This window comes from Theropithecus gelada, chromosome 19 (assembly GCF_003255815.1).
Source record: "Theropithecus gelada isolate Dixy chromosome 19, Tgel_1.0, whole genome shotgun sequence".
NCBI classification, from domain to species: Eukaryota; Metazoa; Chordata; class Mammalia; order Primates; family Cercopithecidae; genus Theropithecus; species Theropithecus gelada.
The window spans coordinates 4899443-4921567 of record NC_037687.1 but is presented as its reverse complement, the minus strand read 5'-3'; the positions used below and the strand labels follow the sequence as shown (position 1 = coordinate 4921567).

The 22125-nt window shown below is 53.7% G+C and overlaps 1 protein-coding gene across 1 annotated transcript in view; it reads right to left on the bottom strand.

Moving 5' to 3' along the window:
- UHRF1 (ubiquitin like with PHD and ring finger domains 1) overlaps window positions 1–22125 on the bottom strand; it is a 56717-nt gene continuing 34592 nt past the window's right edge. Inside the window, exons 8-17 of the mRNA XM_025368823.1 lie at window positions 20406–20529; window positions 20211–20318; window positions 18376–18480; window positions 16138–16244; window positions 11679–11841; window positions 11456–11593; window positions 7400–7538; window positions 7088–7260; window positions 5123–5227; window positions 1–1542 (exon numbers count right to left, since the gene is read on the bottom strand). Of these exons, the coding sequence (XP_025224608.1) occupies window positions 1396–1542; window positions 5123–5227; window positions 7088–7260; window positions 7400–7538; window positions 11456–11593; window positions 11679–11841; window positions 16138–16244; window positions 18376–18480; window positions 20211–20318; window positions 20406–20529 (1309 nt within the window). The 3' untranslated portion in view covers window positions 1–1395. The remainder of the gene's footprint in view (window positions 1543–5122; window positions 5228–7087; window positions 7261–7399; window positions 7539–11455; window positions 11594–11678; window positions 11842–16137; window positions 16245–18375; window positions 18481–20210; window positions 20319–20405; window positions 20530–22125) is intronic.

The window sequence follows — 22125 nt, the reverse complement described above, 5'->3', positions numbered from 1 at the left end:
TCTATCTGTGAAAAACATTTATTCTGAGAATCTAAAATCTGGACAAAGAATATTGGACTTTAGAAAAAGCCTACACAAAATTGTCTCATTCTTCCCTAATACATTAATAATCTAACAATAAGGAGGTGAAAAAAAAAATCCTTTAAAAATAACATTGTTCCAGTTTGTCTGCAGGTATGTGATTTAAAATATCCCTGTTCTATTGAGGTATAGGCTGCAAACTTTGGTAAAATTAGAAAAATTAACAAAACCTCTCAAAAAAAAATACAAAAACAAAAACAACAACCAAACTCTAACATTATATCTTTCTTGGTACATATACAGTAACTACAAAAAAAATTCATTTAGAAAATGTGTTCATAGAAAACAAAACAAAACCAAAAAAAACAACCAAAAAATCCTCTTGTAAGTTCTCACTTGCCGAGTTAAAAAATTGAATTTCAATGATCTGTAAGGCTCAAACTGTTCCCAAGCACCCATCCGGTGTCAGGAAGAACTGGATGACCGTAGTTTCTAGAATCTGGTTGGCATTTTCAATAATTCAGTGCTAACAACAAAGACGATGTCGTCTTTAGAAAGAAGGAACGAACCAAAGGCACTTGGGCGTGACTTCGTGTGCTGGCATCCGTCCACGGCCGCCTTCATCGGACAGCGTCAGCCACACGTCTGGCCCACGTGGAGCAGAGTCCCCTTGAGGCCATTTCTGCATGGCCCCAACTCCCTGCTCTTGCGGGCAGAGGACTTTTCACGCAGATCTCAGACGCTAAGCAGTCTGGCGGGGGATGGCTTTGAGACAAAGGTTTCAACTGGGCCCGAGATGTTTCCTCTTTTCCTTGCGACAACTTCAACAGACAGCTGAGCCACGCCACGCCACGCCACGCCACGCCACGCCACGGGCTGCCACGGGCCACCACGGGGAACCATCTCGCTGGACTTTAGATGACAAAAAGCTGTCAGGAAGATGCTTGCTCTGACCTTGGGGGGGCCAGAACCCGAAAGAAGGACTGATCCCTTCGCCTTCTTCAACAGTTGGTGGCAGCAACTTCTGAGAACTTGATACCAGAAACATCAACAGCCTCCACGCCACGTAGTTTCTGATTCCATCTTTAAAAAATCTTACACTGTTTTGTCGAGAAATTGTAGGCTTTTATGTTTTCAAAAAACTAAACACAACACTGAGAAGTCCAACTTTTAGCCAGAATACATAAATTCCTGAAAATGTATAGATTTGAAAAATAAAAAAATAAAAAAAAAAAAAAAAGGAAGACAAACCTTTTTAGGGAACAGAGGAAACACTACCTGTTTAAGTTAAGCCCGCTAAGAACAAAATCAGGGCCGATGAACGAACCCTCCGACACATTTTCAGCAAAATGCCTGTTGAGAAGTGCTTGGAGATCACCGGCCGTTGCCGTAGCCAGGGAAGAGCTGGTTGAGGACGGTCTGCAGAGGCTGGTTCACCTGCATGGTGTAGCTCCGGCCCAGGTCGTAGCGGCAGGCGGGGCAGCTGAACACCTGTGCCCGGAACGATCTGTCCAGGCAGTCCTGTAAGACACAGCGGGGGCGTGAGAAGCACCATCCACGCCATCAGGTTTGCTCCTGGCCACCTCTCCCAGCGCTGCAAGGACAGTCTCACCAGGTCCAGAGAACTCCTCCTGACCTTCAGTCTCACTTTCCACCTGCCGCCCATCACCAGCCTGGCCTCCTTGGGGGCCCTCTAAGATTCCAAGCTCACCCAGCCTCCAGGCTTTTGTCCCTGCAGGTCATGCCACTTAACAGCTCGGCCCCCTGGCTCTCATCACTCACAGCTCAGCTCAAGTCACCTCCCCATGGGGACTTCCCTGACACCTCCCTAGAGTATCAGAGGCAGTCCCATCACGTTGCCCCATCTGCCTTCACGATGTCACCTCTCCTTCCACCTGTGGAGCCATCTTATTTATTAATGTGCTTATCTTATCTACAACAGGGCAGATGCTCCCTGAGCTTTGAGGCTGTGTTCTCTCTCAACACCAAGCACAGGGTATACAGTAGATGCTTAATAAACACACACATCAGGCCGAGCATCGTGGCTCATGCCTGTAATCCCAGCACTCTGGAAGGCCGAGGGGGGCAGATCACTTGAGGTCAGGAGCTCAAGACCAGCCTGGCCAACATGGTGAAACCCCAGCTCTACTAAAAATACAAAATTTAGCCAGGCGCATGACTGTAATTCCAGCTACTTGGGAGGCTGAGGCAAGAGAATGACTTGAACCCGGGAGGCGGAGGTTGCAGTGAGCTGAGATCACGCCATTGCACTCCAGCCTGGGTGACAGGGCAAGACCTTGTCTCGAAAAAAATAAAAAATAAACATACACGTCAATGAGAAGAAAGGGGAAAAGGAGGAAGGAACCAAGTCCGGCAGATTCAGACTCCTAAATTCAAGCTCAACCAAGTCGTGCCTGGGGAAGAAAGCCAGGAGGAGACAGAGCTGAGAGGCCCGGAGCCTCCACTTCCCAAGCAGACAAACAGGGAAGATGCCACTGGGCTGGATGCATGCCAGGGAGGAGTGAGACACTGCACACAGGTGCGCAGATGCCTACATGGGGGACACATGTCTGCAGCATGTCGTCACACAGCTGGGCAAGGGCAGTGGCAACTCAAGGGTAGAGGCCCAGTGACCACAGCACAGTCACCTGCTCCAGGCAGCCTGTGGCCTTTTTTTTTTTTTTTTTTTAAGATGGAGTCTCACTCTGATGCCCAGGCTGGAGTACAATGGCACGATCTCGGCTCACCGCAACCTCCACCTCCCAGGTTCAGGCGATTCTCCCACCTCAGCCTCCCGAGTAGTGCCTATCACCAAGAGTGGCTAATTTTGTTTTATTTTTAGTAGAGATGGGGTTTCACCATGTTGGTCAGGCTGGTCTCGAACTCCTGACCTCGGAGATCGAGACCATCCTGGCTAACACGGTGAAACCCCGTCTCTACTAAAAAATACAAAAAAACTAGCCGGGCGTGGTGGCGGGTGCCTGTAGTCCCAGCTACTCGGGAGGCTGAGGCAGGAGAATGGCGTGAACCCGGGAGGCGGAGCTTGCAGTGAGCTGAGATCGTGCCACTGCACTCCAGCCTGGGCAACAGAGCCAGACTCCGTCTCAAAAAACAAAACAAAACAAAAAAAAAAAAACTCCTGACCTCAAGTGACCCTCCCACCTCAGCCTCCCCAAGTGCTGGGATTACAGGCATGAGCCACCGTGGCCAGCCTCAAGTTTTTCATTTAAAAAAATCAAGGTGGAAGGTCACAGCCTGTTTCCCAGAACCCCTTCAATGCTGAGCTTCCCGAGTTGAAACAGAGCAGCGAGGACAGACTGTGGGGACACAGTGACACTGGTTAGCCCCTTCCTTGACATTCTCAGCGCTTCTGCGCCTTCACACCAATGCACAGGAAAGGTGGTTTCCCAGTGTCCCCACAGTCCTTCCTACTGTCACAGGGCTCCCAGGCCTCCCTCTTCCAAGAGCCCCCCACAGCCAGCCCTCTGCCTGTGCCCACCTCCTGAGCACTTCCTTCCTGCCAGGGGCTAAGCCAGGACCTTCACAACAACCTGGCGGCCAGGACGGCGTTACCAGGTCCCTTCTCACTGTGGCCAGCTGAGGCTGGGAGGGATTAGTGCCTGCATGCCTGAGAGGTGAGAGATGGCTCAGACCCGGACCACCAGCCCCAAAGACACCACGACTTCTCACCGCTTCTGCCACCTCACTCAGGGCACGCAGGGCGGCCCACACGGCTGAAAGGACTTAGTCCACAGGGCGAGGCAGGTGGGGCCAAGGAGGCAGAGGTGCCATGGGCGTGACTGGGAATACCCTGTCTCCTGACCTTCCCTGATCTGCCTCCTGGCAGGAAAGCAAACACAGGGTCTGAGACCCAGGGCTGTGGCCCATGGCTGAGAGGACTGCGGGACTGCAGTTGCCAGGGAAACCGCCGGCAACTCAGAGGCCTGGGGAGATCTGCGGGGTGGCAGGGTCAGTCCCTTCCACACCTGTCCAATGGACTGCCGGCTCTGGCCAGAGGTCACAGCAGAGAAGCCATCACCCAGACCCACACTGCCCACCGGGGCAGTTCTGCCCCCAGGGGGCACTGGGAGGTGTCTGGGGGCATCTGTGGTTGTCTCGATTAGGCAGGGAGCTCCTGGCATGGCGTGGGTGGGGGCCAGGGATGCTGCTCAGCACCCTGCAGCGCTCAGGACGACTCCACCCCAGAGAATGATCTGGCCCCAAGGCCCACAGCACAGAGGGGAAGAAACCCTGTCCTGGCCCCAAACCTATCTCTTTGAAAACCATCAGCGGGGGCCGGGCACAGTGGCTCACGCCTGTAATCCCAGCACTTTGGGAGGCTGAGGCGGGTGGATCACGAGGTCAGGAGATCGAGACCATCTTGGCTAACACGGTGAAACCCCATCCCTACTACAAATACAAAAAATTAGCCTGGCGTGGTGGCGGGCGCCTGTAGTCCCAGCTACTCGGGAGGCTGAGGCAGGAGAATGGTGTGAACCCGGGAGGCGGAGCTTGCAGTGAGCAGAGACTGCAACACTGCACTCCAGCCTGGGCAACAGAGCGAGACTCCATCTCAAAAAAAAAAAAAAAAAATACAACAACAACAACAAAAAAACCATCAGCTGGGATCATGTTTCCCTCCTAGGACCAACCACCTGTCCTGAGTCTAAAGCCCATGCCAGGCCACCGCCCCAGTGCCCAGAGCCACCACAGGCCCCAGCTGCTGGTTTCTCACCCAGGCTTTTTCACGGGCTGTCCCAGGTACCAAGGATGCTGTGTGGTAACACCACCTCCTCCAGGAAGCCTTCTTTCCTGCCCCCCAGGGGATGTGCACCTCCCTCTCCAGACCTTGGGCCAAAACGGTGGCCCATCCTCTCCCACCCTGGCCCCCTGGCCATACAAGACTGGGGGGAGAATGTTCCAGGCCTCCATCATAATACAGGCCTCCCAGAAAGCAGTCAACAAGGCCCCGAGAAAAGCTGCAGAGTGACCGGAGCAAAGCCAGTGAGCCTCCGTCTGTAGTGGGCGGGCATGTGGGAACGGGAGGTCAGGTCATCCTTCTGGAACCTTCCACCTGGCTCCCGCGGCTGTCTCCACTCACCTTGCACACGTTGTGCTGGCACACGGTCGTGATGGGCCGGAACACCAGCTCCTGACAGCAGATACACTGGAACGCCTCCTCCACTTTACTCAGGAACAACTGGAACTAGAGGAAAGCGGGCGTGAGGCCGGCAAAGACCCCAGGACCAGGGCTCCCAGAGGTCGGCGGCTTCCTGCTGAGCATGTACCTGGGTCCTCTAATTCTGTCCCCAGCCTTCACTCCAGGAGGCGGGGGCCACGATCGTCCCCGTTCTGAGAAAAACAGACGCCCAAAAGGCATGAGCCTCACCCGAAGTCCCCAACACCCCAAGTGGCGAGGTGGGGAGGATGGGGCGGAGCCGGTACATGGGGTGCTGGCCTCGATGATGCTGGGCAGGACCCAGATGCGACCAGCTGGCACCACCAAACACGCCCTGCACTGAGTCAAGACAGGGCTTTAGGAGAGGTTCCGGGTGCAGCAACTCACGCCTGTCATCCCAGAACTTTGGAAGGCCAAGACAAGAGGATCGCTTGAGCCAGGTGTTCAAGACTAACCCGGCAACACAGTGAGACCCCATCTCTACAAAAAATTAAAAAAATAGACCAGGCATGCTGGCTCGTGCCTGTAATCCCAGTACCTCGGGAGGCTGAGGTGAGCAGATCACCTAAGGTCAGGAGTTCAAGACCAGCCTGACCAACATGATGAAATCCTGTCTCTACTAAAAATACAGGATTAGTCAGGCGTGGTGGTGGGCACCTGTAATCTCAGGTACTCGGGACGCTGTGGCAGGAGACTCACTTGAACCTGGGAGGTGGAGAGTGCAGTGATCCAAGATCACGCCATTGTACACTCCACCCTGGGCAACGAGAGCAAAACTCCGTCTCAAAAAAAATAATAAAAATAAATAAAATAAATTGTAAAAATAGGTGTGGCCTGGGAGTTGGGAGTTCAAGGCTACAGTGACCTGTGTCTGTGCCACTGCACTCCAGCCTGGATGACAGGACAAGACGCTGTCTTCCTCCCCCGCCAAAAAAAAAAAGGTACTCCTGAGGCATGGTCTACACTGGCACAATGCATACTGAGTACACGGGCCACCAGAAGCCCAGCTGCAGATGACTCGAAAGACACCTCCCTCCTGCTTGGAGCTAAGTGCGGGGACCAAAGAGACACAAGTGAAGGGCGGGGGCAAGGTGCTGTCCCAGCATGGGGTGGGGGCTGGGGACAAAGCCCTGGGAAGAATGTGGCCTGAAGGAAACAGGAGTAGAGGGACCCCTGAGATGGCCTTGGCCACAGATGAATCCTGAGACCTGCAACTACGTCACCCTCCATAGCAGAGGAGAAATGGCAGGTGGGACTGAGTGAAGCACCTGGAGCTGGGAGAGCATCCTGGGTGAGACGGGGGGCCTGATGTCACCTCGAGGTCCTCCCGAGAGAGGAGCGGGAAGGTGAGACTCAGAGCCTGGAAGAGGATGCGCTGTGGCTGTGAAGGGGGAGGAAGGGGCCACGAGCGGAGGGATGCGGCGCCTCTGGCCTTGGGAAAGGCAGGAATCTAGTTCTCCCCTGGAGCCCCCAGGAGGGCCCAGCCCTGCCCGTGCCCCGACCTTAGCCCAGCAAGGCCTCTGTCAGGCTCCCAGCCCCAGAGCTGTGAGATGCGAGTCGCTTTGCACTCCGAGGCCTGGGGTCACTTTGCAACAGCCCCGGGAGACGGAGACAGAAGGTAGGATGGCAGGGGGTGCCGGGACCGCGGAGCAGGTGTGCCGGGGCCGCGGAGCAGGTGCGAGTGACGGTTTCACAGGGGCAGGGTTTCATTTTGGGGAGAGGAGAAAGTTCTGGAGGTGGCGATGGTGGTGACAGTTGCACAACCACATCAATGTGCTCAGTGCCACTGAGCTGTACACTTGAAAATGGTGAAAATAGTAAATAAGCTGTATACATTTTACCGCAATCAACACAAATCAGGGCGACGAGTGAGCCGCGCGTGCCTACCGGGCTGCCGCTCGCCGGCCGGTCCTTGAGTGACGCCAGGACCTCATTCCACAGCTTGGCATTGCTCTTGTCCTCTCTGATGAGGCTGCTCTGCTGGGCCGTGAGGCTGTAAGGCTCCACCTTGCTTTTCTTGGCTGTCCGGCGCGGGGACACGGCCCTGCTCGGGCCACCTCCTGGAAGAGGGCGGGGCGCGTGAGGGAGGGGCGCGTGGCCCGAGCTGCCGGAGACACACCCACCTGCTCCCACGTCCATATGACCCCGACCCCACACCCACGAGACACCCACCTGCTCCCACACACACAAGATGCTCACCTGCCGACTTCCGCTTCCACTTGCCCTTGCCCGTCCTGGGGGACGTGAAGCCCCCCTCCTGCTGCTCCTCCTCCTCCCTCTTGCTGTTCTCCTTCTCTCGCTCTCGGTTGGCCAGGGCTTCCAGGTAGCCTTCTGGATACTTCAGGAGAAGGAGGGACGGGTGTGAGTCAGGCTTGGGGCCCACTGGGACCCGCCTGCTCTTCCGGCCCCCTTGCCAGGTCTGGATTTCCAGACGCACCTGACTCCCGATCCCCCTGAAGAGCACAGGGTAGTTCTCCCTTATCTAGTTTTGCTGTTTCAGTGACCCAAAGTCAACTGAAAATGTTACATGGAATATTCCAGAAACAATTCCTGGGCCGGGCGCGGTGGCTCACGCCTGTAATCCCTGCACGTTGGGAGGCCGAGGCGGGCGGATCACGAGGTCAGGAGATCGAGACCATCCTGGCTAACACGGTGAAACCCCGTCTCTACTAAAATACAAAAAATTAGCCGGGCGCGGTGGCGGGTGCCTGTAGTCCCAGCTACTCGGGAGGCTGAGGCAGGAGAATGGCGCGAACCCGGGAGGCGGAGCTTGCAGTGAGCCGAGATGGTGCCACTGCACTCCAGCCTGGGCGACAGAGTGAAGACTCCGCCTCGGGAAAAAAAAAAAAAAAAAAAACAATTCCTAAGTTGTAAACTGCACACTGTTCTGAGGCGCATGATGAAATACTGCATCGTCCCACAGGGATGTGAACCTTCCCTTTGTCCAGTGTCTCGATTCTCCTGCCTCTGCTTCCCAAGTAGCTGGGGTTACAGGTGCCTGCCACCACACCCAGTTCATTTTTGTATTTTTAGTAGAGATGGGGCTTCACCATGTTGGCCAGGCTGGTCTTGAACTCCTGACCTCAGGTGATCCACCTGCCTCAGTCATCCAAAGTGCTGGGATTACAGGCTAAATATAAAATGTTAATATTAAACATTATAATTTTTATTACATAAGCTCAGCACTTTGGGAAGCCAAGGCAGGGGGATCGCTTGAGCCCAGGAGTTTGAGACCAGCCTGGGCAACATAGCAAGATTCCCTCTTCAAAAAAATTTTTAAAAATAGCCCAGTGTGGTGGCGTGCATCTGTAGTCCCAGCTACTTAGGAGGCTGAGGCAGGAGAATCGCTTGAGCCCAGGAGTTTGAGGCTGCAGTGAGCTATGATCGCACCACGACACTCCAGCATGGACGACAGAGCGAGACCTGGTCTCAAAAATAAAAATAATGGCCCGAAAGTGCAAGAGTAGGGATGCTGGCAATTTGGATATGCTAAAGAGAAGCCAAAGATGTGAAAGACAGGTTGCGAATCTCATACTGTACCTAATTTATAGATTAAACTTAATCACCAGTCTACACGTATAGAAAAAAACATTATATATCTACGGTTTGGTACTATCTCTGGTTTCAGGCATGTGCTGAGGACTTTGGAAGTGTCCCCTGGTAACGGGGGTGGGGGACGCCTGTGGACTCAGCTCTTCCTTCTCTGTGGAGCCTCGACCAATGGCTAATCCTGCCTAATCGCAAAGCTTCACTACGAACAAGAGGAGACTAAGAGGAGATAATCGGCCAAGCTCCACCTGGCAGGGTCGGGATAAGCGCATTTAATGTGAGTGAACGCTGGTGACGTATTCAGCATCACATCCCACCAATAAGATCTCGTCTTTATGATTGACATGAAGGCAGGCAATCTTTTGCTTCTAGGACCCCTAGGGTAAATGTTTTCAAGCCTTATGGGTCTGGACCGCAAGCGCTGAGCGCAGGCTACTTCAGTGAGTGAGCGTGACTGTTTCCTCAGAAACTTCGCTTATGAACACCTGAACCCAGGGCCTTAGTTGGCCAAATTCTGATGATTCTGAGGACTCGTGCCCTCCCTGTCCTCATAGGGCATCATCGCTCTATTTTGAAGAAACCTACAGTCACGTCTGACTCTCCAGTGTCTCGGGAAATCTTCAAGCTCCTTTCACATCTTTATGTTGCAATGGATATGAGAGTCAGAAAAAAATATATATATATCCTGGCCAGGGTCAGCAGCTCACACCTGTAATCCCAGCACTTTGGGAGGCAGAAGCAAGTGGATCACCTGAGGTCGGGAGTTCGATACTAGCCTGGCCAACATGGCAGAACCCCATCTCTACTAGAAATACAAAAATTAGCTGGGCATGGTGGTGTGCACCTGTGATCCCAGCTATGCGGGAGGCTGAGGCAGGAGAATCGCTTGAGCCTGAGAGGTGGAGGTTGCAGTGAGCCATGATCACGCCTGCACTCCAGCCTGGGTGACAGAGCAAGACTCTATCTCAAAAAAAAAAAAAAAAAAAGAAAAGAAAAGGCTGGGAGTGGTGGCTCATGCCTGTAATCCCAGCACTTGGGGAGGCACTGGCAGGTGGATCACCTGAGGTCAGGAGTTCAAGACCAGCCTGACCGGCAAGATGAAACTCCGTCTCTACTAAAACTACAAAAGTTAGCCGGGCGGGCGTGGTGGTGGGCCCCTGTCATCCCAGCTACTCGGGAGGCTGAGGCAGGAGAATCGCCCGAACCTGGGAGGTGGAGGCTGCGGTGAGCTGAGATCTCACCACTGCACTCCAGCCTGGGCGACCGAGCGAGACCCCGTCTCAAAAAAACAACCAAACCAACAAAATCCTCCTCCCAACAGAAGCTGAGGTTGTCTCTCCCATTACTATTTTTCTCTCTCGTTCCTCAGTTTCTGAAATTCCCCACTGCACAAATCCGTTCAAAAGACCACCTAGGCCGGGCGCGGTGGCTCAAGCCTGTAATCCCAGCACTTTGGGAGGCCGAGACGGGCGGATCACGAGGTCAGGAGATCGAGACCATCCTGACGAACACGGTGAAACCCCGTCTCAACTAAAAAATACAAAAAACTAGCTGGGTGAGGTGGCGGGCGCCTGTAGTCCCAGCTACTCGGGAGGCTGAGGCAGGAGAATGGCGTGAACCCGGGAGGCGGAGCTTGCAGTGAGCCGAGATCCGGCCACTGCACTCCAGCCTGGGTGACAGAGCGAGACTCCGTCTCAAAAAAAAAAAAAAAAAAAAAAAAGACCACCTCAGCGACCCCCTCAGATAGACGATGTCGGGCTCTCGACAGCAATGAAGATTCCTGAAATAGTCCCACAGTTCATCTGCTGTAAAGCAGCTCCCTGCAATGGACAGAAAACACCTTGTGTGGCCACAGTGCTGCGCCGCTCCCTGAACAAGCTCTCGGCAGCTCCCACAGCCGCGGGGAGGTGAGAGATGGCTCGGGGATATTCATCCTCCCCATTTTTCCATCCGGACCTCTCTGGATTCCACCAGTTTGGTTTGTTTCTGTTTTTTTTTTTTTTTAATGAGCCAAGAGAAGTGAAAACAGAGGACATCAGATGCCTGACTGGTCTGCAGCGATCTCTTTACAACCAAGACAAGCCAGTCTGGTTTTCAACTCCGAGACGCGGCAGGCGGAGACGCAAATGTCATCTGCGCATCCCCATCACCCCCTGGCTGGAGGATTTATATAGGACAGCTAGGGGGGCGCCATCAGCTGGGGCCCTGGAAATCGTTCTGGATCAGAGAGAAACCAGGAAAGCATGGGCCCGAGACGGGAGGCCTCCCAGAGTGCTCGGCACGGTCCAGACCGTGAGCACCACAAGCCCAGGCCAGGCCCATTCTGTGACCCGCAATGACTATTAAAGATGACAGCCTCCGAGCGGTTCACGTGGTGCCCAGGCTGCCCGGGTGGGAAGTGCCAGAGCCATCACGGAGTCCGGCGGTGCTGTTTTTGAGACGGATTCTCACTCTGTCACCCAGGCTACAGTGCAGTGGCACCATCTCGGATCATTGCAACCTCCACCTTCCGGGTTCAAGCAATTCTCCTGCCTCGGCCACCTCAGTAGCTGGGATTACAGGCACCCACGACCATGGCCAGCTAATTTTTGTATTTTTAGTAGAGATGAGGTTTCGCCATGTTGGCCACACTGCTCTTGAACTCTTGACCTTAAGGGATCCATCCGCCTTGGACTCCCAAAGTGCCATCCCCCATCCCAGACGCACCTGCATGGTCAGCCCCAGCTTCTTGGTCCGGTCCTTCCCCTCCTTCGTCCAAGGGCCTGGCTCATCATCGTCCCTCCGCAGGAGGTAACGCCACACGAGAAACCCGGACTTCCCCTTCTCAGGCCAGTATTTCACCACCTGCGGGGAACAGGCATCAGCGTCAGCTCCATCAGAGGCAGCCCCGGTGGGGACAGAGCCCCCGGCCTCCCCACGGAGCACTCACCTTGTAGATGCCATCGTAGCGGTTACCCTCGGCGGGGGCGTACTTGCTGTTCTTGCCACCCTTGACATTGCGCACCACCCTGACCGGCTTCCCTGACCGCCAGTCCTTGGCCTCGGCCCCTTCTTGGTCATTGATGGGAGCAAAGCAGTTGAGAGCCAGCGCCCTGTGGGGACAGTCAGGACCCCATGCATTATAGGTGAGGATGTGCCCCCCAAAAAGGAAACACAGGAGCCGGGAGTGGTGGCTCAGGCCTGTAATCCCAGCACTTTGGGAGGCAGAAGCAAGCAGATCCCAAGGTCAGGAGTTCCAGATCAGCCTGACCTACATGATGAAACCCCATCTCCACTGCAAATACAAAAGTTAGCCAGGCGTGATTGCGTGCGCCTGTAATTCCAGCTACTTAGGAGGCTGAGGCAGGAGAACTGCTTGAGCCTGGAAGGCAGAGGTTTCAGTGAGCGGAGATTACACCACTGTACTCCAGCCTGGGCGAAGTGAGGTTCTGTCTCAAAAAAAAAAAAAAAAAAAAAAGATTAATATTTCAAAAACTATATATATAGACGGGAGGATTGCCTGAGCCCAGGAGTTCAAGACCAGCCTGGCCAACATAGCAAAACCTCATCTCCACCATAAAAAAAATAAAAAAAAAAAATTAGCCAGGCGTGGTGGCTTGCACCTGTAGTCCCAGCTACTCTGGAGGCTAAGGTGGGAGGGTCAGTTGAGCCCAAGGAGGTCGAGGCTGCAATGAGCTATGATCACACCACTGAACTCCACCCTGAACAATAGAGGGAGATCCTGCCTCAAAAAAAACAAAACAAAGCACGTGCGCGTGCACACACACACACACGCACACACGCACACACGTAAAAAAAAAACAAAAAGAGAAAGGGTCTCACTCTGTCACCCGGGCTGGAATGGAATGGCATGATCATGCCTTACTCACTGCAGCCTCCTGGGCTCAAGCCATCCTCCCACCTCCGGCTCCCAAGCTGGGACTATAGGCCCACACAACCATAACTAGCTAACTTTTTTTTTTGACATTTTTTGTAATTTCAATTTTTCTTAATTTTATGTTGCACAAGCAGGTCTCAAACTCCTAGCCTCAAGCAATCTTCCCACCTCGGCCTCCCAAAGTGCTGGAACTGTGGCGTGTGACACACCACCCATGGTCCATGTGTTTTTTAGATACTTAGTTACCGATTTTGTGTGAGAGAGAGAGAGTGTGTGTGTGTGTGTGTGTGTGTATGTGAATGTGTGTGTATCTGCCAGTTGTTTTAGATAATGGTATGAAAAACATTACATCTTACATTTTTACCTAGCCAGAGGTCTCCTAAAGACATTTTTCAAAGCGGAATTATACTGTCAAGAATAGTTCATTTGGCCGGGCGCAGTGGCTCACGCCTGTAATCCCAGCACTTTGGGAGGCCGAGGCGGGTGGATCACAAGGTCAGGAGATTGAGACCACGGTGAAACCCCGTCTCTACTAAAAATACAAAAAATTAGCCGGGCGTGGTGGCTGGCGTCTGTAGTCCCAGCTACTCAGGAGGCTGAGGCAGGAGAATGGCGGGAACCCGGGAGGCAGAGCTTGCAGTGAGCCAAGATCGCGCCACTGCACTCCAGCCTGGGTGACAGAGTGAGACTGTCTCAAAAAACAAAAACAAAAACAAAACAAAACAAAACAAAAACAAGAATAGTTCATTTATAAAGCTCTTCGTACAAACAGGCAGAAGAGATTTCCAGAAAGATGGTTCCAATTTGTATTTCTACCAACAGTGGAATGCTATTATACTCCTTGATCGATCTCACCATTTTAGAGCTTTTGGCCAGCTTTACCAGGGAAAAAAATAGTATCTCACCACAGCCTCAGTTTGTATTTGATTACAAAAGTCAAACAATTTATTGTGGCCACTGGCCATTTGCATTTCTTTTGTGCATTATTTCCATATTCTTTTTTTTTTTTTTTTTTTTTTTGAGGCGGAGTCTTGCTCTGATGCCCAGGCTGGAGTGCAGTGGAGCGATCTCAGCTCACTGCAAGCTCCACCTCCTGGGTTCACGCCATTCTCCTGCCTCGGTCTCCCGAGTAGCTGGGACTACAGTCCCTGCCACCATGCCAGGCTGATTTTTTTTTTTTTTTTGGTATTTTTAGTAGAGATGGGGTTTCACCGTGTTAGCCAGGATGGTCTCGATCTTCTGACATCGTGATCTGCCCACCTCAGCCTCCCAAAGTGCTGGGATTACAGGCTTGAGCCACCGCATCTTGCCTCTTTATGAGTTTCTTTTTTTTTTTTTTTTTGAGATGGAGTCTCACTCCTGTCACCCAGGTTGGACTGCAATGGCGTAATTTCGGCTCACTGCAACCTCCGCCTCCCTGGGTTCAAGCGATTCTCCTGCCTCAGCCTCCCAAGCACCTGGGATCACAGGTGCCTGCCACCACACCCAGCTAATTTTTTTATTTTTAGTAGAGATGGGGTTTCACCACCTTGGCCAGGCTAGTCTTGAGCTCCTGACCTCAGGTGACCCACCTAACCTTGGCCTCTCAAAGTGCTGGTTTGACAGTCGTGAGCCACTGCACCCGGCTCTTCTGAGTTTCTTGTTGATTTGCAACAGCTCTTTATAGTATAAAGACACAATCATCATGTGTCATGTCAAGAACTCCTCCTAGTCATCTGCCTTTTAATTTATAGGATTTATTTATGTCATATATTTATAATGTTTAGATCATCGAATCTGTCTTTTCCTTTTGGCTTATATAATAATGGTTTTTATGCTGAAAAAGTCCGCCCCCATCCTATCATCAGGGGCCAAGCAAATTCTGGCCCATCACATCCTTTTGCAAATAAAATTCACTGGAACCCAGCCATGCTCATTCACTTAACGTAGGGTCTGTGGTTGATTTTGTGCTATGACACAAGAGCTGAAGAGGTTCTCTGCATAGACTGTGTGACCTGCACAGTTGAAGCAATCTATTGTTTTTTTTTTTTTGAGACAGAGTCTCACTCTGTCGCCCAGGCTGGAGTTCCAAGTGGCACGATCTCTGCTCACTGCAAGCTCCGCCTCCCAGGTTCACGCCATTCTCCTGCCTCAGCCTCCCTAGAAGCTGGGACTACAAGGCACCCACCACCACACCCAGCTGATTTTTTTGTATTTTTAGTAGAGACGGGGTTTCACTGTGTTCGCCAGGATGGTCTCGATCTCCTGACCTCATGATCCACCTACCTCGGCCTCCCAAAGTGCTGGGATTACAGGCATGAGCCACCGAGCCTGGCCAGAAGCAATCTATTTTGGAGGTTTTTTTTTTTTTGGAAACAAGATCTCAGTCTGTTGCTCAAGCTGGGGTGTAGTAGCGCAATCTCAGCTCACTGCAGCCTCAGCCTCCTGGGCTCAAGTGATCCATCTGCCTCGGCCTCCTAAGTTGCTGTGACTATAGGCATGTGCTAACACACCCAGCTCATTTTTTTATTTTTACTTTTTAGTAGAGGGGGTGTCTCACTACATTGCCCAGGCTGGTCTTGAACTCCCTGAACTCAAGTGATCCTCAAGCCTCGGCCTCCTGAAGTGCAAGAACAGGCACAAGCCACTGGGCCCAGCATTAAGATACCTACTATCAGCCAGGCGCAGCGGCTCATGCCTGTAATATCGACACTGGGAGGCCGAGGAGAGCGGATCACCTGAGGTCAGGGGTTCGAGACCAGCCTGACCAACATGGCAAAACCCTATCTCTACTAAAAATACAAAAATTAGCCAGGTGAGGTGGCACACACCTGTAATCCCAGCGACTCAGGAGGCTGAGGCAGGAGAATTGTTTGAGCCCAGGAGGCAGAGGTTGCAGTGAGCAGAGATTGCACCACTACACTCCAGCCTGGGCAACAGAGCAAGACCCTATCTCGAAAAAACAAACAAAAAAAAACAAGATACCTATTATCTGGCCTTTTATAGGGAAGTTTGCTCTCATCCATCTGGATGGCTCACAGTATGTGGCACATAGAAGGGAGGAACCAGACCGGGCACAGGGGCTCACACCTGTAATCCCAGCACTTTGGGAGACAGAGGCAGGCAGATCACCTGAGGTCAGGAGTTGGAAACCAGCCTGGCCAACATGATGAAACCCCGTCTCGATGGTGAAACCCCGTCTCTACTAAAAGTACAAAAAGTAATTAGGCATGGTGGCAGGCGCCTGTAATCCCAGCTACTCAGGAGGCTAAGGCAGGAGAATCACTTGAACCTGGGAGGCAGAGGTTGCAGTGAGCCAAGATGGTACCACTGCACTACAGCCTGGGGGACAAGAGCAAAACTCCATCAAAAAAAAAAAAAAAAAAAGAAGAGAGGAACCGAATGCCAGGCATCACTATGTTCTACCAAGCTCCTAATGAGACTATCACTTGCTGGACATGAGGCCCAGAACAGAACCAAGGACTCGGCAGATGTGTGCCGGCAAGGAAATAAGAAGGCTCATTCCACGAACCTGTTGGTGTTGGTGAGTTTCTGATCGCAAGACTGTTCCGCGGTCCTCTTGTTGCCGGAAAGATCTCGGCCACCACTACCTGTGTATGTGAAAAAATTCCCATTGTCCTGAAACAGATAAGAAGGCTGGGTGAACCCTCTGCAGAGGCAAAAAGAGAGACTGCATTGAAAGCAAAACCCCCAGGATGGCTACTTTCAAAGAAACAGAAAATAACAAGTGTTGGTGAGAATGTGGGGAAATTGGAGCCCTTTTCCCAGTGGGACTGCAGAATGGCAAAGCGAATGTACAGTGTGGTGCGTCCTCAAGAAGCTAAACAGAGGGCTGGGCACGGTGGCTGACACCTATAATCCCAGCACTTTAGGAGGCTGGGGAGCGAGGATCGCTTAAGCCCAGGAGTTGAAGATCAGCCTGGGCAACATGGCGAAACCCTATCACCACAAAAAAAAAAAATACAAAAATTAGCTTGGCGTGGCCAGGCGTGGTGGCTCACGCCTGTAATCCCAACACTTTGGGAGGCCGAGGCGGGCAGATCACGGGGTCAGGAGATCAAGACCATCCTGGCTAACACAGTGAAACCTTATCTCTACTAAAAAATACAAAAAAAAAAAAAAAAAATTAGCCAGGCGTGGTGGCGGGCGCCTGTGGTCCCAGCTACTTGGGAGGCTGAGGCAGGAGAATGATGTGAACCCAGGAGGTGGAGCTTGCAGCGAGCCAAGATTGCACCATTGCACTCCAGCCTGGGCAACAGAATGAGACTCTGTCTCCAAAAAAAAAAAAAAAAAGAAAAACAAAAATTAGTTTAGCATAGCAGTGCATAATGCCTGTAGTCCCAGCTTCTTGGGAGGCTGATGTGGGATGATCACTAGAGCCTAGGAGGCAGTGGCTGTAGTGAGTTGTGATCACACCACTGCACTTCAGCCAGAATGAGACTCGGTCTCCAAAAAAAAAGAAGAAAAAAAAAATACTCAACATAGAATTATCACAGGACCCTTGAATTCCACCTCTGGATATACACCCAAAAGAATGGAAAACAGGGCCGGGCGCGGTGGCTCAAGCCTGTAATCCCAGCACTTTGGGAGGCCGAGGCGGGCGGATCATGAGGTCAGGAGATCGAGACCATCCTGGCTAACATGGTGAAACCCCGTCTCTACTAAAAAATACAAAAAACTAGCCGGGCGTGGTGGCGGGCGCCTGTAGTCCCAGCTACTCGGAGGCTGAGGCAGGAGAATGGCCTGAACCTGGGAGGCGGAGCTTGCAGTGAGCCGAGATCGCGCCACTGCACTCCAGCCTGGGTGACACAGCGCGAGACTCCGTCTCAAAAAAAAAAAAAAAAAAAAAAAAAAAAAAAAAAGAATGGAAAACAGGGGCTGGAGATACTCGTAGAGCCATGTTCATAGCAGATCTATTCACAGCAGTCGAAAGGGGAAGGAACCCCAGTGCCCACGGATGGATGGACAGATCAACACAGCGTGGTCCCTGCACACAGCAGAATAGGACTTGGCCATGAATGAAAGGGGAACCCTGACACATGCGACAACATGGACAAAGCAAGGACGTCGGGCTCAGGAGAGAAGCCAGGCACGCAAGGACATGTGCTGTGTGATTCCACTCCTAGGAGGTCTCCAGAGTCGTCAGAGTCACAGAGGCAGGAAGCAGGTTGGGGGGTGCCAGGGACTGGGAGGGGGTGGGAAGCAAGTGCTTCGTGGAGATGACGTTTCAGGTTGGGAAGATGAGAAAGTTCTGGAGATGGTGGTGGTGATGGTTGCATAGCAATGGGAATATACTTCATGCCACTGGGAACTGAGCGTTTAAAAAACGCTAGGATGGGCCGCGCGCGGTGGCGCACGCCTGTAATCCCAGCACTTTGGGAGGCCGAGGTGGGCGGATCACAAGGTCAGGAGATCGAGACCATCCTGGCGAACATGGTGAAACCCCGTCTCTACTAAAAATACAAAAAAATTAGCCGGGTGTGGTGGCGGGCGCCTATAGCCCCAGCTACTCGGGAGGCTGAGGCAGGAGAATGGCGTGAACCCGGGAGGCGGAGCTGGCAGTGAGCCGAGATCGCGCCACTGCACTCCAGCCTGGGCGACAGAGCCAGACTCTGTCTCAAAAACAAAACAAAACAAAACAAAACAAAACAAAACAAAAAGCTAGGATGGGAAATTTTGTTGTATGTATTTTACCACCATCCAAAAAACTACAGCAACCCTCCCCCACGCCTCCCACGCACACACTCACCACGTCATCCTCGTAGCCCCCCGCCAGGACTAGGGAATACGCTCCGTCGTTGCTCCGGCCATGGATGCCAGCCACGTGGGGCCGATGGACACCCGACTCGCTGACCTGAGGATGCCACCAAGACATACATGGTGTCCTCTGCAATGACTGCTGCGGAGAAGCTCCACCGCCCTCCTCCTCCCTACCCCGCGAAGCCAGTGGCCTCACTTTTACGCCAAAAGTGTCAGGCCTGCGAGTGGCCTACTACGTATGCTGCTCGGCCAGAGATGGCCAGAGTTTGAGCTGCACCATGAGACCAGCTGGCGTGAATGCCAGTCCCATCAAGTGTGCACAGGGCAGCCTCACTGCTGATCCCAGATGCTCCGCTTCGGCCTCCAGAAAGTGGGGGTGACGGCCGGGCATGGTGGCTCACACCTGTAATCCCAGCACTTTCGGGGGCCGAGGTGGGTGATCACTTGAGGTCAGGAGTTCAAGACCAGCCTGGCCACAAGGTAAAACCCCGTCTCTACTAAAAAGACAAAAATTAGCCAGGTGTGGTGGTGTGTCTCTGTGATCCCAGCTACTGAGGAGGCTGAGACAGGAGAATCGCTTGAACCCAGGAGAGGGAAGTTGCAGTGAGCCAAGACCACGCCACTGCACTCTAGCCTGGGCAACAGAGCAAGACTCCATCTCAAAAAAAAGAAAAGTGGGGGTGATGAGTATCTGGTGGGACTGAGCTCTAAATGAGGTTATGATATACAAGCCGGCCTTGGCTGGGCACGGTGGCTCAAGCCTGTAATCCCAGCACTTCGGGAGGCCGAGATGGGTGGATCACGAGGTCAGGAGATCGAGACCATCCTGGCTAACACGATGAAACCCTGTCTCTACTAAAAAATACAAAAAACTAGCTGGGCGAGGTGGCGGGTGCCTGTAGTCCCAGCTACTCGGGAGGCTGAGGCAGGAGAATGGCGTGAACCTGAGAGGCGGAGCTTGCAGTGAGCTGAGATCTGGCCACTGCACTCCAGCCTGGGCGACACAGCAAGACTCCATCTCAAAAAAAAAAAAAAAAGCCGGCCCTCATTGGGCCGGTTGAGATCCAGCCTGCCACTCACTTCACAGAATGCCCTGAGAGGCCCTGGCCTGAGCGTGGGGCCCCGGCCGGCTGCTGAGCCCTAGAGATACAGTGCTGCCCCAGGAGCTCCTAGCCGCTGCACGCCTGGCCCCATGAACTCCATGAGGAGGCCCAGCTTGTCCACCCAGCTCAGTGTATCTCACCCAGGGGCAGTTCTGCCTCCCAGGGGACACTCAGATGTCTGGAGACGTTTCTGGTAGTCATGACTTGGGGCGACGTGAAGTGGGTGGGGGCCAGGGACGCTGCTCAGCACCCTGCAGCGCCCAGGATGGCCCCGCCCCAGAGAACCACCTGGCTCCAACGTCACTAGTGCCAAAGTGTCTAGTTTGCCGTGACATACAGCCCACAGCTGACAGCACCCAGCACTGTCAATGCCCAGTCACAGGTGGGAGCTGCCCCAGTGACAGATCACAACCAGGGCTGAGACAGGTCCCTTTTAGCAGCTGCCACCCCTTCCCTGGGACAGGAGCTTTGGGAATGACCTTACGTGCCTCCGAGCAGAGGAGCACCAGCCCCCGCCCCCAAGGATTGATTTCAGGTCTCTGGTAAAATAAGGAGTGAACCCAAACGTGCACACGTTCCATGCCCCTCTGCGGCCGGACAAGGCACCGCTGGGACCTGGTAACCACCTTGACCCCTGGCTGGCCGAGGCCAGGAGAAAACTGCCCTCAGAAAAGCAGGACGACCCCGCGTGGCCCCTGGACCCCTGGGACGCTGCAGGTACCTGGACTCGGAATCGCCACATGGTGCCCACGGGAATCCCCGGGATGGGTCCGTAGTGGTTGGACGGGACGATGGTGCATTCCTTGGTGCGGCCCACACAGGCCATGCCCTGTCCCAGGCGCAGACACAAAGAACAACAGCGTGAGCCCTGGCAGGCGGGGAAGAGCCACGGGCGCGTGGGGAGGACCCGCCTCACCTTGCCCCAGTCCCGCTGCGAGGACGATGTGGCCGAGGCCATCTTCGCCTTCTTCTTGCTCTCTCTCAGCCGCTCTCCCGCGAGCACCACCTCGCTAGCATCATTCCGGCACTCAGGACAGTACCTGTGGGGTCAGGATTGTCACTGCCCACGCCCAGCCTGGCAGACGTCTCAGCCAACACGTGCCCTCTGCCCACGCACCACGGACACAGCTCTCCTCGCCTGGCACCCCTTCCATCCTGCCCTGTCCACACTGTGGGCCACTTGGCACACGCACGAGGCTATTTACCTTTAAATTCATTCAAACTAAGTCAGGCGCGGGGGCTCACGCCTGTAATCCCAGCACTCTAGGAGGTCAAGGCAGGCAGATCACCTGAGGTCAGGAGTTCAACACCAGCCTGGCCAACATGGTAAAACCCCATCTCTACTAAAAATACAAAACTTAGCTGGGCATGGGGGTGGGCACCTGTAATCCCAGCTACTCGGGAGGCTGAGGCAGGAGAATCACTTGAAATCAGGAGGCAGGGGTTGCAGTGAGCCGAGGTTGCACCACTGCACTCCAGCCTGGAGGACAGAGTAAGATTCCATCAAAAGAAAGTAAAGAAAGAAAAGAAAGGGAGGAAGGGAAGGGAGGGGAGGGAAGGGGAGGGGAGGGAAGGAAGGAAAGGAAGGAAAGGAGGAAAAGGAAGGAAAGGAGGGAAAGGAGGGAAAGGAGGGGAGGGGAGGGAGGAAGGAAGGAGGGAAGGAGGGAGGGGAGGGAAGGGAAGGAATGGAAGGGAAGGAAGGGGAGGGAAGGGAAGGGAAGGAAGGGGAGGGAAGGAAGGGGAGGGGAGGAAGGGAAGGGGAGGGAAGGAAGGGAAGGGAAGGAAGGGAAGGGAAGGAAGGGAAGGGAAGAGAAGGGAGGGAAGGGAAGAGAAGGGAGGAAGGGAGGAGGGAGGGAGGGAGGAAGAGAGGGAGGGAGGAAGGGAGGGAGGGAGGGAGGGAGGGAAGAAGGGAGGGAGGGAGGGAGGAAGGGAGGGAGGGAGGGAGGGAAGGGAAGAGAAGGGAGGGAGGGAGGAAGGGAGGGAGGGAGGGAGGAGGAAGGGAGGAGGAAGGAGGAAGGAAGGGAAGGAAGAGGGAAGGGAGGAAAGGGAAAGGAAGGGAGGAGGAAGGGAGGAGGAAGGAGGAAGGAAGGGAAGGAAGAGGGAAGGGAGGGAAGGGAGGGAAGGGAGGAAAGGGAAAGGAAGGGAGCGAAGGGAGGAAAGTGAAAGGAAGGAAGGGAAGGGAAGGGAAGGGAGGGGAGGGGAGGGGAAGGGAGGAGAAGGGGAGGGGAGGGGAGAGAGGAGGGGAAGAGGAGGGAAGGGAAGGGAAGGAAGGGAAGGGAAGAGAAGGGAAGGGAAGGGAAGGGAAGGGAGGAAGGAAGGAGGAAGGGAGGGAGGGAAGGGAGGGAAGGGAAGGAAGGGAAGGAAGGGAAGGAAGGGAAGGAAGGGAAGGGAAGGAAGGGAAGGGAAGGGAAGAGAAGGGAAGGGAAGAGAAGGGAAGGGAAGGAGGGAGGAAGGAAGGAGGAAGGAAGAAGGGAGGGAAGGGAGGGAGAGGAAGGAAGGAGGAAGGAGGAAGGGAGGGGGAGGAAGGGAGGGGAAGGGAGGGAAGAGAAGGGAGGGAAGAGAAGGGAGGGGAAGGGGAGGGGAAGGGGAAGGGGAGGGGAAGGGGAAGGGGAGGGGAAGGGGAGGGGAAGGGGAGG